Source organism: Bactrocera neohumeralis, chromosome 6 (assembly GCF_024586455.1).
Source record: "Bactrocera neohumeralis isolate Rockhampton chromosome 6, APGP_CSIRO_Bneo_wtdbg2-racon-allhic-juicebox.fasta_v2, whole genome shotgun sequence".
Classification (NCBI taxonomy): Eukaryota; Metazoa; Arthropoda; class Insecta; order Diptera; family Tephritidae; genus Bactrocera; species Bactrocera neohumeralis.
In genome coordinates, this window is record NC_065923.1 from 69,246,965 (window position 1) to 69,265,725 (window position 18,761).

Here is an 18,761-nt window from a genome sequence, read left to right on the forward strand (position 1 = left end):
ATGCAAAACAACGTATCATCAAAAAGAGCGAAATTGAGTTTTTAGTGCTTACGACTCACTAGATCATATTACATATATATAGCATAAAATTTGCAGCTGAAATTTGCAGCTGCTGCTGTCAGACATAACCATAACCAATATATAACCATTTTATAACCAATATATAACCATTTTATAACCAATATATAACCATTTTATAACCAATATATAACCATTTTATAACCAATATATAACCATTTTATAACCAAATATATAACCATTTTATAACCTATATATAACCATTTTATAACCAAAACTCAAAATTTGTTTCAATATGTGTGGTTTCTATTATATCGTTTTTCCTTCGCCCTAACTTATGAATAGTGATGTTACGTTATTTTGCAGTTTAGGTGACGATATACACATATAACTATATACATATATAATTATATTTATGTATATATATATATATATATATGTATATGTACCGCTTATAAGCGTGCGAACATTGCTCAAAACGCGTGCGTGACCGAAATGAACGAAATTGAGCGTAAAAGCCAATAAACCTTTCATTCAACACTGTACTATTTATGTACTTTATTTATATATACATATGTATGTACATACATACTTGTATATTATTTATTGTGCAATATTTTATGTAGCAATTGCCAGATTTGTATGCCTAGCAAACCCTTTCGCTACATTTTATAGCTATTCAAGCAATAGTTTAGCACATTTGCGCACACAGACATAAACATTAATAAACGCAAATATTTTTTCACAAACATGTTACTTATACATATATACATATGTATGTAGTTGTTGAATATTATTAACACCGCATCATTTGGCGGTTGCGATATTCAGCTAGCACATGCACTAAGTCTCAGTTCAAGGCTTGTTAGCCGTTAGTTTGGAAAATACCAACAGTGAGTAACGAAAATGTGCAGCTTTATATAGTAGGGGCTTTATTGCTAAATTATAATAATAATTATTATTATTTAAGAAATTTCGAACATATGTTGCATTATTTGGTAGTTGAACGGAGTTTCATCTCCAATTTATGCGGTATCGGTATGCCTTGCTATCGAAAAATGCTAAGCTCACAAGCTTCAAATTCAACTGTAAACTGAAGACGGATTTTTATAATTAATATTTTTATGTTCGAAATACACTAGTGTGTTTAAAATTGTGTGTATTGTGAATTAATTGTTTAAAAAAATTAGTTACAAAAATTTAGCTACAAATATGTGTATGTATGTATGTACGTACGTCTATGATAAAATCTACATAAAATCAAGTAAAATTGTTAACTACGGTTGCACCAAAGCTATAATACCCTACACAGATGCATTCATTATAACATAAAAGGGTATAAAATAACTTAATCTTAATTTTGAGCGTTAAGTTTGTATGACAGCTGTATGCTATAGTGGTCTGATCTGAACAATTTTTTCGGAAATTGTAGCGTTCTCTTAGCAAATAAACCGTACCAAAATTCGTAAAGATATCTTGTCAAATAAAAAAGTTTTCCATACAAGCACTTAATTTTGTTTGTACCGTTTGTATGACAGCTATAACCTATAGTAACCCAATCTGAATAATTCCTACACAGATAGTAGCATGCTTCCGTATAATTATCTATAAAAAATTTCTTGTAGATAATTTAACAAATAAAAAAGTTTTTCACACAAAGACTTGTATTCGATTGATCAGTTTGTATGGCAGCTATATGCTATAGTGGTATGATCTAAATAATTCCTACACATATAGTAGCATGCTTCCGTATAATTATCTATAAAAAATTTCTTGTAGTTAGTTTAAAAAATAAAAAAGTTTTTCATACAAAGACTTGATTTTGATTGATCAGTTTGTATGGCAGCTATAACCTATAGTAGTCCGATATCGACGATTCCATCAAATAAATAGCTTCTTAGGTAGAAAAGAAGGTATGCAAAATTTCAGATTGATATCTTAATAATTCACATATCTACAGACAGAAGGACATGGCGAGATACACTCAGCTCGTCACGCTGATCGTTTTTATATGCATGTTCAAGGTATACTAAATATTTCCCTCAATTTACTTTCGAGTATATTTGTTTACGATGCGATCTATATTAAAATGATAAGCTACTTTGGTGGGCAAATGTAAATATCGTAACAATTTCACATATTCAATATTCATTGAGACCGATTTATGCTAAACAAAAGTCCTTATAATTCAGTTTTTTTATATTACAAATTGAAATGACACTTAAAAATAATCTCACATATACATATGTATATGAAAACCGAACTGCTGCTTTTTATTGCATACTACAGTACTTCCATAAACTATCAATTATATACAACCAACTGCCGCTACTAAACAAACGTCTCAAACATAAGTATTATTTAAAGTTTTTTGAGCGTAAATCATGTGCTATATACAACTGTTGTATGATTGTCGCATAACATTTGCTATATATTAATTTATTTTACTATTTCTAATATAAATAATAACATTTATTTACAATAATTACACCGCTTCATTTACTACACTCATATATAACAGGTAGCAGTCGTTGTGTAGGGGGCGTATACGCAATATTTCGGCACAATTTTATTGTGATTTCATTTTTCTGCACTATTTAGCATTCAAGTCAGCAATTTAGCCAACAAAACATTGCCAATTTAGCATAGTATGAAAAAATTTTATAAACACACATACTTACTTACATACATGTATGTATGTTTAAGTTGACATACTTAAATTAAACACTAAAGTAGCAATTTAGTCAGCGGCTACGATAACGGTGCAATTTATGCTTAATGTGTTGAGAAATTGAATTTTACTATTTATTTTAACATTAACTATTATTTATTTTATTGTTTGCCGAGCAGAAGCTGTATGACGCTTTAGTTTTGAAGCCATAAATGGATAAATTTTCATACAAGTTACAGCTGATATTTAATTATGACTGTATTTGCGTTACTTACGGCATACGTATTTCTCAAATAACGGTAATGGTAATGATTTTAAAAACAAAGAAGCGAAAACTAAAACTTCGAGTACAGTGTAGCTAAGATAGACTGCTCAAATGCATTTTTTTTTTATCGGATAAAAGTTCATTAGAAGAGCTTTAACTTGATTTTGATTGGTGAATTTGTATGGCAGCTATATGCTATAGTAGTTCGATCTAAACAATACTTGCAAAGATTGTAGCGTTGCTTTGGGCAATATCGTATGTCAAATGTCGTGCAGATATCTTTTCAAATAAGAAAGTTTTTCATACTAGGATTAGAGTTTGATCGTTCAGTTTGTATGACAGCTATATGCTATAGTCATCAGATCTAAACCATAGATTCGAAGATTGTAGCGATATCTTTAATAATAATCTCTGCAAAATTTCGTGTAGATACCTGCTCAAATAAAAAAGTTTTCCATACAGGCACTAGATTCTTATCGATAAGTTTGTATGGCAGCTATATGATATAGTGATCCGATCTAAACGATTTTTTCATGGAATATACCACTGCCTTGGGAAATATCGTATGTCAAATGTAGGGCAGATATCTTTTCAAATAAAAAAGTTTTTGATACTAGGATTAGAGTTTGATCGTTCAGTTTATATGGCAGCTATATGATATAGTGATCCGATCTGAACGATTTCTTCATGGAATATACCATTGCCTTGGGGAATATTGTATGTCGAATATCGTGAATATACTTTGTCAAAAAAAAAAAGTTTTCACACAAAAACTTGATTTGATCGGTCAGTTTGTATGCCAGCTATACGCTATAATAGTCAGAACTGAATAAGTTGTTCAGAGATTGTAGCGCTCTCTTAAACAGTTATCTATACCAATTTTTTTTAAAGATGTCTTTTTAATTAAAAAAGTTTTCCATACAAGGATTAGATTTTTATCGATTACTTTGTACGGCAGCTATATGCTATAGTGGTCCGATATCGGTGGTTCCGACAAATAAGCAGCCTCTTGAAGAGAAGAGAACCTGTACAAAATTTCAAAGCGATATCTCAAAAATTTACCTAGTAGTTAAACCGACATAGCTCACACTCTTCCTTCTGGATCTTGAAAACCGTGTAGCTAACTTAACATACCCTGTTCAATGTATAGAAATACATACAAGTATATAGAACCATCTTAGCAACACTTCCTTGCAAAATATATTTGTTTTTATGAATGTCTAAAAATCTAGCTAATTACTGACTAAACAACAAGCTGGTGTCAGACAAATATTTTCCCGATTGAACTAATAAATATTTTTCGACCAGTTGCATTGATTGTTGCATAATTAACAAAAGTAAATATTATGAGCGTAAATGAGTACGTAAGCGGCTTAAAAACAAGCATATGTTGTTGCTAATTAACCACTAAACTTCAAACTGAGAACAATAGTGTAATATCGAATGCCTGAAAGTGAGTGGCACTAAGCAATTTATTTACGAGGGCTATCGCCATAAACACAGTATAAAGAATGGATAAACTAAAATCTTAGTAACTGTTAACACTAAAATAGTAAATTGACGCACTAGCAACTGAAAGTAACACAAGTTTTGGCAATTGGTCCATTATACATTGTTCAAGGTTCTTATAAAGATTGTGGAGAATGGCGTTAATCGAGTTTTAAAAATATCATAATTAACCAGACAGGCTTAAGAGATTGACCTCCTAAATCGATTAGTTAGTCTTGCAGTGCCTTAAGTAAGGCGAAGACTGTGTCCAAGGACAAGCAGATACCTCAAATGTATCTTAATAAAATCTTAAGAGGAAATCCAATATCGGGACTGCAAGACGGAAGGATTACTAAGTGTTACCAAGCCTTTTGTAGGCAGCTATTGTGTCCAGGGAGAAGCAGATACCTTAAAAAGAATCTTTGTAAGATTTTAAAACACAATCTTACATCGGAACCGCAAGGCGGACCCAACACTCTGCCGTAAAGTCGGGTAAGAGTATTGAAAATGCTCGATCCAAGACTAACAGACTATAAGTATAAGTAACAACTCTTTTAAAACGTTCATAACTGAGCTCAGTTTAAGATGGAGGCTGGCAAACTGTTGTTCTCAGAGCATATTTATTTAGTATTTCTATATAAAATGAGTATACACAGTCTAGAATGTACATCCAACAGCACTAACCGGTCTTTCAATAGCCGATGCACAAAAATTCTCCGTCTACTATTTCTGTAAAGATCGAGAAGGCTGCAGGAAATGTCTAAAGCAGGACAGCAGGGAAATAATGGAGTATATTTTGAGTACTTGAGCCGCATTGGCAAGACTACACTGTAAGCATCTGAGGTCTCCACGGTATGATACACTGGAAGAGGTATCGATAATGTTAAAAATCGCGTCAAACGCGGGCATCCTAACGGATGTCAACTCCTGATGGATCAAGCAGCTGAACTCCATCTGGTATCGCAAAGGCCCAATAGTGGTATACGCGTGGCTTATTGGCCTACCAGATTAACTTAACCTGACCTAACTATTTCTATGACAGAAACCAATAAAAAACTGAAATATAAACAATTATCGAGGCTTTAGTTTCATAAACTTATTTTTAAAACAATATATTATACCCTAAAATATATAAAATACACCCAATTCTAAAAATTCTCAATAACAAATTGCTTCCTTTTTCCAGGGTCTCGAGCATTTGATGTACAATCTAGGCTTGGGACAAATCGAGTTCGAGCCAGAGCATACAGTCGACGTACATCGTCCAAAGGGTTTTAAAATAGATGATGATGCACAATTGACTGCTTATTTTGAGCAGAAAAATTTGCAATTCCAACCCACCGACGAAGATATACAAGTCTTAACGCAAAAAAATGCTCAAGGCAAGGTCACCGACGAATTGGACATACTCATGAAGGAGAAGGAAAAAGGCATTTTGTTGGAGTTCAAAGAGATGCATGATCCAAAGCATAGACATCCGCGTGATAGTGGTAAGTAAAGTGAGACATTAAGAGCAATTAAGTATTTCTTGATAATATTTTCGACGGAGATATACATATATGGATAGGGAGGAGTCCGTGAGAAAAGGCGCAATGAGCTTTTTTCAAGAATGGTTCGAAGAAAGTAGAGAAGGTTCGAAGGGAAGTTTTCTGTAAACAGCTTTCCGTCTGTCTTTGATTTAGACCACCGGACCACTGTAGTGCTTTTCAAACAAAAGTGACGGCTAGTAAGGTGACAGTAGAGGTACTGCTATGAATACAGCCTCTTTCCGGGTGGTGAGCTTTAATCCGACAGCAGAGCGGGCAATACCAGCGCTGAACTCGTTCAAATCTAGTCAAGAAGTGTCTGTTCTCACTATAAATAACATCAAGCTACTTGTTGTTGTTGTTATAGCGTCAGAATTAAGCCGAGTTGACAGTCCTTGGGCGGATAAAAATGCGGGTCCGTTCCGGTTACGTAGACCCGACTGTCATGAGAACGGCTACTTCATCAGCAGACTCAGTTGGGTGCCGTCATAGCGAAATCGCTTTTAATTGCAAAGTCGATGAGACAGCCAGTGAAGGCACTCTTGCCCGCTCACATAGGAATGGGAACGAGTTGCACATCCGTTATCATCTTGCGTTCTAGCAGTGGGCTAATGGACCTCGCGCGGGCTTAACAGGCGCTGGTCGACAAACCGCTCCTGTGCGATTTGACAATCCTTCTGTCCTAAAGTAGAACGCAGGAGATCTATCGAACTACGGGCACTTAGCCAAGTTAATCTTGCCGCAATCGTAGTTGCTCTTACTGGACATTGTTCTATATGTATTCATTCGGCAAGGCTAAAAATCTTGTCGGACGCAAGTTGTCAAACTTGTAAGGAGAAGGACGCAAGTTACTAAACTAGGAGGATGAGTTGCAAACATCACCTCACCCCATTGTCCAGCCTTCGCAAGACTGTGGTTGAAACAGTCTTACATTCGTCGCACCAGGAGATAAAGCCGACACAGACATTAGCCGTCTCAGCAACCTTAGGATGGGCCCAAAACGCTTTCTCGATTTATGAGGGTCTTATGATTAATTATATTGAAGTTGTAGGTACCCCAACAGACCGGCGTTCTAAGTGCGTTGCGCGTAAGGATCGACCTCTGAACCTAACCTAACAAACGAATGAAATATCACTAACTATTTTTCAAATAAGCTGCTCCATTCAGAACGGTCTCGAGATTAGCAATCAACCAATTGCACTCCACATCTCTTCAATACAATTTCTTCTAGAAAATTCTAGCCTTTTAAATTAGTATCCGCAGTTCTTCACTCAAAAATTGCATAATTGTCTATGTTAAGGTTGCCAACCTTTACAAAATTGACCTCAAAACATTGAATAAACACTTTCCTCAATCAATTCGATACTTTATGTTTACTATAATCAGTTTGACCTCCACTTTGTCGGCAAATATTAGTATGAAGTAATAATGAGCACGTCAACGGTGAAGATTTGTACACATACTACATTCCACAAAGGCAACTGTCACAAAGCCAACAATTGAAATGTCAATTTAGTGGCATTTTTACAATAAAAATCGCAGGATGTACATATTTACATATTCGTGGTGTGCATAATGAGGCGCCCGGCGCAATACTGTAGGTATATGCCGGCAACTCTTTATTGCGCGAACTCGGTAATTTACCTAATTGACATTATGCGCAATTTGATGTCAATGTGACTTTTACTTTCCGCTGAATGCAAAATGAAAGTTAGCAGACTTTAAATGATCGCGATCAATACTGCATGAAGGTTATTTGACGGATAAGAGGGTACGCTTTTAAGTGCTTGGAAGACATTGTTCTTCTTCTTCTTCATTTTTGACACTACCACCCTGGGTAGGTCAGTGCCGAGAGATCGCTATGCACTTGGTTTTGGTCTTTGGTGCCTGCCATTGGATACCTGAAAGCCCCTGCTTCAGTTGTCCATCCATGGGTCTCCAGTCGAAGAAGCATTTCGTTGGAGCATCATCTTTCATGCGAACGACATGACCTAACCAGCGCATTCGTTGGTTTTTTATGCGCTTAACTGTATCCATATATCCGTAAAACTCATAACGTTCATGGTTCCATTTTCTTCGCTATTCATCGCTCACGCGGACGACACCAAAAATCTTGCGAACAACAGTTCTCTCGATTGCTTTTTCTTCTCGGGTGGTCACGGTCCATGTTTCTGTGAAGTATAATAGGGCTGCAATAATGAGATCTTTATAGAGCGTACATTTTGTTCGTCGAGAGGGGGACCTGCTTTTCAGCTGCCTACTGACCACAATGTCGCACCTGTTGGCTAGAGTTATTCTGCGCCTGATTGGATTATTGGTTGGCTCCGAAATATACAAAGTCTTGAGCTTTCTAATATATAGTATATCAACCTACAGTGACGTGGTTCCCAAGACGCGCGGAATTTTTTTATATAGCCTTCAAGCACTTTGCTTGCTCTCGTTCACCACAAGACCAACTTCTTTCGCAATCTCGGCTCACAACTGATTTCTCTTGAGAAGCCAACTATAAAAGCTTTTTTACTTGGAGTTTACATTTTAAAATCTTCTAAGAAAAACTATTGATGTTATAGCTATATTATTCCATTCACATATTTCACTATATACACTATACAATTATTTCATTTACAATATATATTAACATAAAATATATATCACTTTGTATACTTTTGACAATGACAAATGTTCAGCCTTCACAAAACAACAGTTATTATAATGTTAATACAATGGCGTAACGCTTCGCAGCACTAATTATTATAGTGTAGACTGAAAACTGTAGCTACCTCAATGTCATTATCATTATTATTTGCAATACTGCTCTCTAAATAAAGTAGATACTCACATGAGATAGCGGCAGTGTGATGAATTTAGCAGTGCTTGAGATTTAAAAATTTTGCTTTGCTGAAATAATAATGCATGGGCTTTTTCGCACTTATTTTCCTTAATTTGAGTAGACTATAGACGAACTGCATCCCACTTTTTTTCATATTAGCCTATATCTCCAACAAATATGTCTCTGTAGTGCCCCATCAAATCAGTATTCATCAATGATGTGCAAAAACTTCAGTTAATATCAACACTATGAAGGCAAAAACCAGAATTGGGTTTAGTAGCCGAATGGAGTTAATATTACGCTAATGGCTGGGCAAATGTCAACAGCAAGTTCTCGCATCAAATCGAGATACCAATTGCAGACAGGTCTGTTCCCACCTGATCCCCCCGTTCGTTAAGAGAGGACGTTACTTTTCTATTGCCTACTCAATCCAAAGTACACCTGTTGGCAAGACGTGTTTAATGGGGTATAGTCATGCTTCGGAGTAAGCAGTTACAGTCGTAGGGCTATACACAATTCCTACTTATACGTCCTCGCCGCACACCCTGGAAACGTGAGTAACCTTTTTAGGAAGTTTTAGCTGAGATACTCTGACAATTTCGGTTTAAGGGTTCGCTGATATTAAGCGTCTATTAACCAGAAAAACGGCTGCGAGCGGGCGTCGGTCCCGAAACAAGTGCGTATAAAGCTCTATATTATTCACCTAGCGTGAATTTGGGACCCGTCACATAGAAACCACTCCCAATGAAAAAGAAACAACAGCCATAAGCATTAGTAAACTCGCAAAATCTTGAACGTACTTTGAACGAATCGAGGATGATATCTGCAACTAAAGCGAGCTCTACTGTCCGAGCATAATGTGTATTTGACGACGCTATCGTCTCTGGTTTGTAGAATGCCTCGGCCATACAACCCGATAAGTGATCACGTCGGAGCTTCTTAAACTAATTTATAGCTGTCGCAATCGAAGCAGAATATACGGTAGCGTCGAAACGATTTTCCTTCCAAAAATAAGCATTGATGAAGCCACTAATACGGATTCTCTCCCATTGTTTTAATTCCGTAAACGCGTTTTTCATCGCAAAACAAAATTACAAGTCCGATTTCAGTGAAATTTCGTACTGATCGGACCGCCCTCCTTTATAAAGTGGCTACCAATAGGAGCGACGTGGTATTAAAATGAAATAGAAGATTACAATTTGTACAAAATGGACTCCGTTTTTCCTTTTTTGTCGTGCAGATAATTTTATGCCATTTATGTTGACGGTTCGATTTGTATATCTCCACGTTTTTACGTCAATTTTCTCTCACCTGTTAGCATTTGGGCTTGAATTTAGGCTATAGTGCGTCTTTTATAGTTACCTTTGAGCTCCTCGGTTGTTGTCTGATTGGAATAAACTTTTGATTTACCATACATATGTAACATAGAAAATAATCTAGAGGCGTTAAATCACACAATTTTGGCAACTTTGCGCCCAAAATGAGGCCAACGTGTGGCGGCGCACCGTATTATTGGAAATGCAAATCGTCGGCGTCGATTTCAGCAAATTCCGGAAAAAGTGTTCAGTCAACATCGTGTTACAACAAACACCTTTGATGGTAACGGCATTTAATTTGACACTAATCCATACACAAACATTGCCGCCGAGAACTGTCAAACTCACGTCACCCCTATTGGTGGACGATGTAAATTCAGCATACCTTCTAGTTATAACCAAAAAATAAACTAACGAAAATTGCACTCAACGGATGCACCATCTGAGACCAACATTTGAAAGAGATAATCTGCAAAAATTAAATGCCAAAGAGTGTTCCTTCGAATGATAACAAACGTTCCCCTTTAAATTTAAAGTTTCAGTGAAGTAGCAAACCTCGAAATGAATCACCCTTAATTAGAGTGCTACATATTTGGATGTATCATATACATAAGTACCATATATATACGAGTATATGTATATATATGAAAATATTTCTATGTATATTTCCAGTTAATCGTTATTTTTGCAAAATCTTATCTTTATAGCTTAGACGTGTATATATATACACATAGTTATATACTTATTTACATACTAAGTCCTTAAAATTTGTGCAAGTTGAAGGTGAAACTGCTTTGCACGCTTGTAGTAGATTACAAAAACTCTGCTATATACAAACGTTTAAATAAATATGAAACTGTTGTTTCCGTGCTAATCTGACGTTTTTAGATTACTTTGTATTTGCGCTGTTTTAAATTTAAATAAACATACATATTTTGTAGTATTAACATACCTTGGATTGTGCACGAACCTTCCTGAAAAACAATAAACAAAAACAAGCAAGGAATTTATTCATTCCAAGCAAAAATGTGCGCCGTTATAAGAAAAACACACGCTCCCAATTTTGTTAAGATTGCTCACATAATTAGCTGGCGTATGCGGCTTAAAGATACCCGGAAGTTCGAAAATCTTTATATTAGGTATATGGAAGCTAAAGGAAGTATTGACTCGATTTGAATCATTTTTGACACACAGATAAACTACTATCAGGAAAGTATTTTCACTGCATAACAATTATATATACCACACATTGACCGATATTTTCGGTAAAATGTCAACTATAAACACCTGTGTTCACATATTCAGTACCTAAGGGCTTGAAAAGTTTCGTTTCGATATGAGCAATTTTTTTCCATAAGATACATTTCATGGAGTCTCTGACGTTTCTTTCTGAGTTTTACAATCTGCTTGACAAACTAAATATATATTTCGTTTAATTACGACCAGTGATTATTCCCTGAAGTTTAAAAAAGGGATAAATTCTATTTTAACCTTTCAAGATGAGCTGTGTTAGGCTTCCCAAAGGCCCAAAAAAACTCGTAAGCTAGATTAATTGTAAACATTAGTTCATTAGAAGCTTTTCAGGAACATCAGAATTCAAGTAGAGCTCAAGATTTTCAGTATTTCCTCTACATTCTCTGAAGCTTGAAGAAACGTTCTTTCGGATAACCAGCTTTTTCAGTACTTTCGAAGTCTTTCCAAAGAGCCAAATCCTTAAAATATTTTTCAAGAACATTATAGGTCAAGTAGAGCTCGATATTTTAGTATTTCCTCTGCATTCCTTGAAGATTGAAAGAACGTTTTTTTCCGATATGGAGCTTTTAGTAAAAAAGAGATTTTGCACAGAGATTTCTTAGTCTTTCAAAGAACTAATGCTTTAAAAGAGTACTGAGAAGGACCACAGTTCTAATAGAGCTCGGTATCTTCAGTATTTCCTTTGCATTCCCTGAAGCTTGAAAGATGGATCTTTCAGATAATGTAATGTAAGATCTAAAGTTCGAGTAAGACTGAGTTCGAAATAAAATATTGATATAGAGAGCGCATCTTCTACACATTATTAACAATCTTCCAAAGTAATCGTAATCATACTGCTTCCAAAAACTAAATATCTGGTGCGATCCGAGTTTCAGGCAGATTGATGCTCTATCTTATCGGTATCTATTACGCGTGTTGTGTAGAGTTCATTTGTATGTTGGTCTCAGATTTTGGTTACAAAGAATTACTATGAATGTGGTAGAAGAATATTTAGAATCCCCGCTATTAATATATTCAAGTAACTACTTATGACGGGAATTCCCTAATCCCAACAGAATTCATTAAATCCCCGCTATTAATATATTCAAGGCCAAATTCATGATGGCAATTTGCTAATCATCCAATTGTCTTTTAACCACAAAACATTCATCAATTAATTATAATTCTTGTTTTAAACAAAATTCGAATTAAATGCTAAGCGGTTAAAGGTAACTGTTACGAACAAGAAACAGAACAGAACGAAACATTATTATAGCAAAGTACGCGCGGAAATCAGCGCGTGATCTCGCATCCACTCTGCAGTACCTAAAATCGATTAGCGCTGATCGATATCAACTTTGTGCTTGACTCAACTCTGAGCGTCCACTCTTCAGGCACCCACTACTAGAGTGTTATACCCTTGACAGTTGATTTTTTTCAGGTAATTTCTTGAGCAATACTGAAATTAATTCCAGCTAACAAGACTCCAATTTCAACAAAAAAAGGAAAACAAATAATAATAATGAAAAATACGCAAAAACTGTACTGTGTCAAAAACAAAACAAAAACAATGCAATGGAAAGTCCAAATATGCGATTGCGCACAAATACAGTTACTCATACAACCTGTGTGGCATACTAAACGGACGCTGACTTTATAATCAATACAGAAATCCGTTGCACTAAAGCCCTGCATGTAAATGGCACAAAAACATACACACATACAAACATGATGACACAAAAGAATGTGGAAAATGTTAATAATAAATTCAATTTTGTAAACAAGTAAACAAAAAACGTAATTTACATATATAATATGAAGAAAAAAACGTAAACCTCGGCTGCACTGCAGCTTTAATACCCTACACTGGTGCATTTCTTATAGCTTAAGAGGGAATAAACAAGTTTTTATCTTGATTTTGAATATAGCTCAGTTTGTATGGTAGCCATATGACATATAACCTTTTTTTGGAGATTGTAGCGTTAGCTTGGACAATAATCTGTGCCAAGTCTCGTGGAGATATCTCGTCAAATGGTAAATATGTCCATACAAGAAACTGATAGTTATCATATAGTTAACTTATAGTTATCCTATAGTTAACTTATAGTTATAATATAGCTAACCTATAGTTATCTATAGCTAACCTATAGTTATCCTATAGCTAACCTATAGTTATCCTATAGTTAATAGTTTATAGTTATCCTATAGTTAACTTATAGTTATCCTATAGTTAACCTATATTTATCCTATTGCTAACCTATATAACTAACCGATATCTGTGTCCCACCAAATGAGCAAGCTGCTTGATAAGAAAAACACGCGCCCTAAATATCAGATAGATATCTCAAAAGCTGTGGGACTATTTCGCGTACAGTCGAATGGACATAGCTAAATCCACTCAGCGCGTTAAGCCGATCAGTTATAGCTATATAAGGTTTTGGACGTTTCCTTCTGAATATTACAAACTGTAACTTAGGGTATAAAACACACAAAAGAAGCGCAGAAGAATGCATAAAAGCACTAAAATCATAAAGAAACGCTGAAGAAATGCTTTTAGTGCAAACAAAACACGCTTAACATTGGAATAACTTTAGTCAAAGGCAGTCACTTTGATTTATGTACCCTTTATGCCTGTAACCTTATTCATGTTTTTATAAAGTTTGTAAAGCAACTGTAAGTTCTTGAGTAAGATTATTCACACCGCGTACGCTTAAGGACGCTTTCATGGCTTATGGAAACTTTTTTAAATTTATTTCCATGACTGGACACGGAATGATATAAAAAAGAGCAGCCTGCGCAGAGATTACTGGAGCTATTAAGTCATGTCCGATCGGGGCGCTTAATATGCTCCTTCTTCAGCTGCCCATCGACGTGTATACTCGGAAAGTAAACACAAGTTATGCTATCAGAATAAAGGAATTAGGAGATTGAGACCGGAAAGATTATGGACATTGCGGCATACTAAAGCAGTTAAACATAAGTAAATCAGACTATGTTCTCCAATGCTTAGTTTTCAATAGTTACTTTCGGGTGACGATACCCTCTAGATGTGCGAAGAGAATAGATTTAGTAGGGGTGGAGGAGGTTATTACCTCTATCTATACCGACGGGACCAAAATTCACTGAGGTGTAGGAATGGAGGTACACTTCATCGATCTTCATATCTTCATTTCTAGCCGCCTACCAAACCCTGCACCAACTTCCAACCGGAAATACTAGGTATAGAGCAAGGCTGTAGGATTCTAATAACTACGGGAGGATTCAAAAAACTCAAAAAAGTCGGCATTGCTGGCTTTGTCGACACCACAGAATGATTCCAGTCAGTCAACAACTGCAGAAATGCTTTAAGCTCACTAGCAGATCAACTCCACTTGTCTGTAATTCGGGTTCTCTATCACAGGAACATTTTTGGCAACGAAAAGGCAGACGAGTAGGTAAAACTAGACTGCGAACGATCAAAAGAGAGCTTGATATACATTTTGAAAAAATAGCTCAGAGGCAGAAGGGACTCAATACAAAGTTGCATGATACTCAAGGCAGATATGCTACAAATATGACAGGAATAGAACCAAGGAACCTACTAATTAAGTCCAGGAATTGTATATACATACTTAGCTGTAAGTCTAATGAAGCACTGGCCTTCTGGGGAACATACCCTTAAAATTGACCACCATATAATATTTGCCGCTGTGAACGCCCAACTCTACCACAAACTCGACACAGAATACTTGGAACCCATCAGGCACCAAACTTTGAATGATTGTCCACAAAAATCATAAAACAGTTTAATTGAGAGAATGAAATGGTTTGAACGCAACGATGAAACGGGATAGCAAGATTGTAAGGTTCTACGATAGTAGATAAAAATGGCGCATCTAACACTAATTGAACCCAAATGGAATTACTCCTTCCTACCTACCTACCTTTCATTACTAAGAACGAAGTCAAAAGTATGGGTTGAGAGAAGTTCTATCCGATAGAACTACATCGCTATCTATCGATAACAAAAAAGTCCATCTGAATTGATCTTTATTGGCGTAGACAACGCTTAGGCGGGTATAGGCGAGTTTATAATAGCGTGCCAGTAGTTCTTACTTTTCGCTGTTTGGCGCCATTTGGAGATTCCAAGTGTAGCCAGGTCCTTCTCCACCTGTTCTTTCCGACGGAGCACAAGTCTTCCTCTTGCTCTGCTTCCCCCAGCGTGTACTACTTCGAATACTCTCAGTGCTGGAGTTTTCCATCCATTCGGACGACATTAATGTCACCAGTGTAGCCGCAGTAGAACGATGGAGCCATGTACAGAAGTTCACGCAAGTGAGGAAAAATGTCTGAGCGCCATTCACTTGGTAGTGACCAGAAACGATTATTTTACATATAACTCAAGCAGCTCACAGCTTCCGGTCTTAGACCAAGTATCTTCTGGATAGCCAAGAAACATCTGTTTGATGGCGAGCTAAAGTGAGAAGGCGAATCATCCCTCCCAAGGGTTGTGCGGTGGGTTTGGAACCCGCCACCTAAAAGGATTCTAGACAGCAGTTACTGTTGGCTCCCGCATACATTTAAGCCGCAAAGATTTTGAGTTTGAGGCTCTCCAATTGCATGTCAGAGCCCCCAACACATTGCCTGTCACATCTCTCACCTAACAAGCACTCCCCTCTCACTTGCTCTAGAGCTGTTAGGAGTTCGTTAACATAAAAATTCTTTAAATCACGTGTTTCTTGTTATCATGGCAAGAAGGAGTGTATCTCGATCCCTAGCATAGCGGCGCCGTGTTCAACTCTCATTTTGTATGTAAATAAATAATTGTTTTTATTATTGTTGTTGACATTTTGACATTATGCCGGAATACCTGCACGTGTAGACGTAAACGTAATGGCTTAACGCCGACAATTATGGGCTAACGCCATATTTAATGTGTCTCAAGGCGCTACACACTTGGCTGGCTGACAGACGTTGAGTAATTAAAAAAACAATTTTGACGCTGAATGTGCGACTGCGCTAATTCTATTTCTGTTGACAATATTGCTGAGTTGTTGCTTTTGTAATTTTATGCTATCGTATAGCAAGAACGTTCGTCAGCTGAGGTGCTCTGTATTGCGTATAACTTTTTTATGGTGTTGACTGCAAGATTAGCAGTTACACTTTAGATTACTTCACACTTCTTCTTTTTGATTTATATTGGTTTTGTAGGTTATAAGCCGCGTGAAAATGCTTCCGCGTTGTGCGCATATACAAGTACATCCTCAAATACTAGACTTGCACCCCGAGACTCCTGTAGTCAACAATCTGCACACTTAGGCTTTTATTATCAGCTAAATTGTCTTAATACATCTTCCGGGATTTTGCGGCGTCTAGACTAAATATACTCAGTTTGCCTTCCGGTTTAATTTGTGTATATTTGATAAATTTTGTTCAAATAAATTTATATAAATAGTTTTTAGGCATTATTCTCGCACTATTTTCTAGATCTCTTCGAACTGCTTTAATGCCTGGAGAACATCGTGCTTTAATCTCATCATAAAATGGTCCATATTCTCGGATTACTTTAGTGCACTGACCAAAGCTGTGCACCTTAGACCAAAGCTTGCTTTGAGACCTTTTTACTATCCGAAGTACCCTCAAAGTTCCGACCAATTGCAAAAAAGTCGATGATTACTGAAAATAACTTTGAGTACAAAGTTGGTGTACCCAGTGGTCGGGATTCCCAACTGAAAATTATTTAGTACTAGTTTTTCACAGAACCGACACGGATATTATGTGCCTAAACCAAGTGTTTATTCCAAGTTTCTGGACCTACCAACCGCTCACGACACAAATTTTTCTTCTTTACAGGCGTAGACACCGCTTACGTTCTAGTTATAGCCGCGTTAGCAAGAGCGCACCAGACGTGCCGAGTGCAGTCATGTTCGTTCTTCTCGATCTGATTTCTGCAACGAAGTATAGATCTTCCTCTTCCTCTGGTTCTACCAAGAACAGAATACTTTCAAAGCTGGAGTCTCTTGATTCGTTGAACTATGTTAATGTCGACTCAAAGTAATATTATCCGAATTCGATCCAGCTTCGAGGCTCAATTCTTTTTTTTTAGAAAAAACAGAAAGTTCAAGTTTAGTTTGAAATGTTTATTATCGTTCGAAAGAATATTCTTTGGCATATATTACTTGAAGGTTATCTCTTTCAAATGTTGCCCGCGGCTACGTCTCAGATGGTACATAGGAAGAGTCCAATTTTCCATTTTCATGCGAGCATTTCGACTGGTGACTAGCGAAGGACAGGCGTGATATTTTCCCCAAAAACTGATTTAAAGCGAGATTGTCCGCATAGAGGTTAGACCTTACATATCCCTACAGGAAAAAATCTAACGATGTGATATCACACGATCTTGGTGGTCAATTGACCGGCCCAAAACGTGAAATTATCTACTCACCGAAGTGTTCTCTCAATAAATTTATTGATTGATATGATGTGTGGGAAGTGGCGCCGTCTTGTTGAAACCAAATGTCACCGAGATCACGAGCTTCAATTTCAGGCATCAAATAGTCGGTTATCATGGCTTGATAACGGTCACCATTGACGGTTACGTTTTCACCGACGTCATTTTTGAAGAAATATAGACCGATGATTCCTCCTGTCCACAAACCACACTAAAACCGTTGTTTCTTCTGGATGAAGTGGCAGCTCTTGAATCTCTTCAGGTTTCTCTTCGTCCCAAATGCGGAAATTTTGCTTGTTGCCATACCCATTGAGTTAGAAATGGATCTCACCGCTGAACAAAATTTGGCTCGACAACTACCGATCTTCTTAGAACTTCGCAAGAGCCCATAGAGCGAAGCCATGTCGCTTGGGAAGGTCGAGCGGCTTCAGTTCTTGCAAAAGCTGTATTTTTACGCTGTTAATTTAGTATCTCGACGTAAAATCCGCCAAGTCGTTCCAAACGTCGGTACGAGTTGCACTTTTGACTTGGACAAAATTTTATTTCTTTGTTCAAAGTTGAGCTCAAAACACTCTATACTTTAGCACTATTCGCCTAAGCAACTCTTCATACTTTTTTCTTACAGATGCTTCTTTGGACGCTGTGCCACTCTCAGCCAATGTCTGCCTCTCGCCAAAGTCCATGCTACGTCTAGTCGTCGACCATGATGATCTACACAATCGCAAACTCTACAAGACTTACACAGCGGATGATGTTACGAAGGCGCACAACTCCGAAGATGAATATAACGAGTTCATCAACGATGTACAGTTAACACCGGTGGCGTTCATGAAACTCTGTCCAGCGCTGTTGGCGCAAATTGATCAGCATGTCTGCATACGGCCAGCGCCGCTCACCAACGGCATGGATGCCAAGCAGGCGCTGTGGAATGGTGAGTTCATATACATATATAGACGTTGTATTTACTGCTAACTAACGCTATTT

At 36.8% G+C, this 18,761-nt stretch overlaps 1 protein-coding gene across 1 annotated transcript in view; it reads left to right on the plus strand.

Annotated features, from left to right (window-relative positions):
* LOC126763779 (zinc transporter ZIP6) overlaps positions 1–18,761 on the plus strand; it is a 34,698-nt gene that overhangs the window by 14,540 nt on the left and 1,397 nt on the right. Inside the window, exons 2-3 of the mRNA XM_050481565.1 lie at positions 5,629–5,932; positions 18,403–18,708. Coding sequence (XP_050337522.1) covers positions 5,629–5,932; positions 18,403–18,708 — 610 coding nt within the window. The remainder of the gene's footprint in view (positions 1–5,628; positions 5,933–18,402; positions 18,709–18,761) is intronic.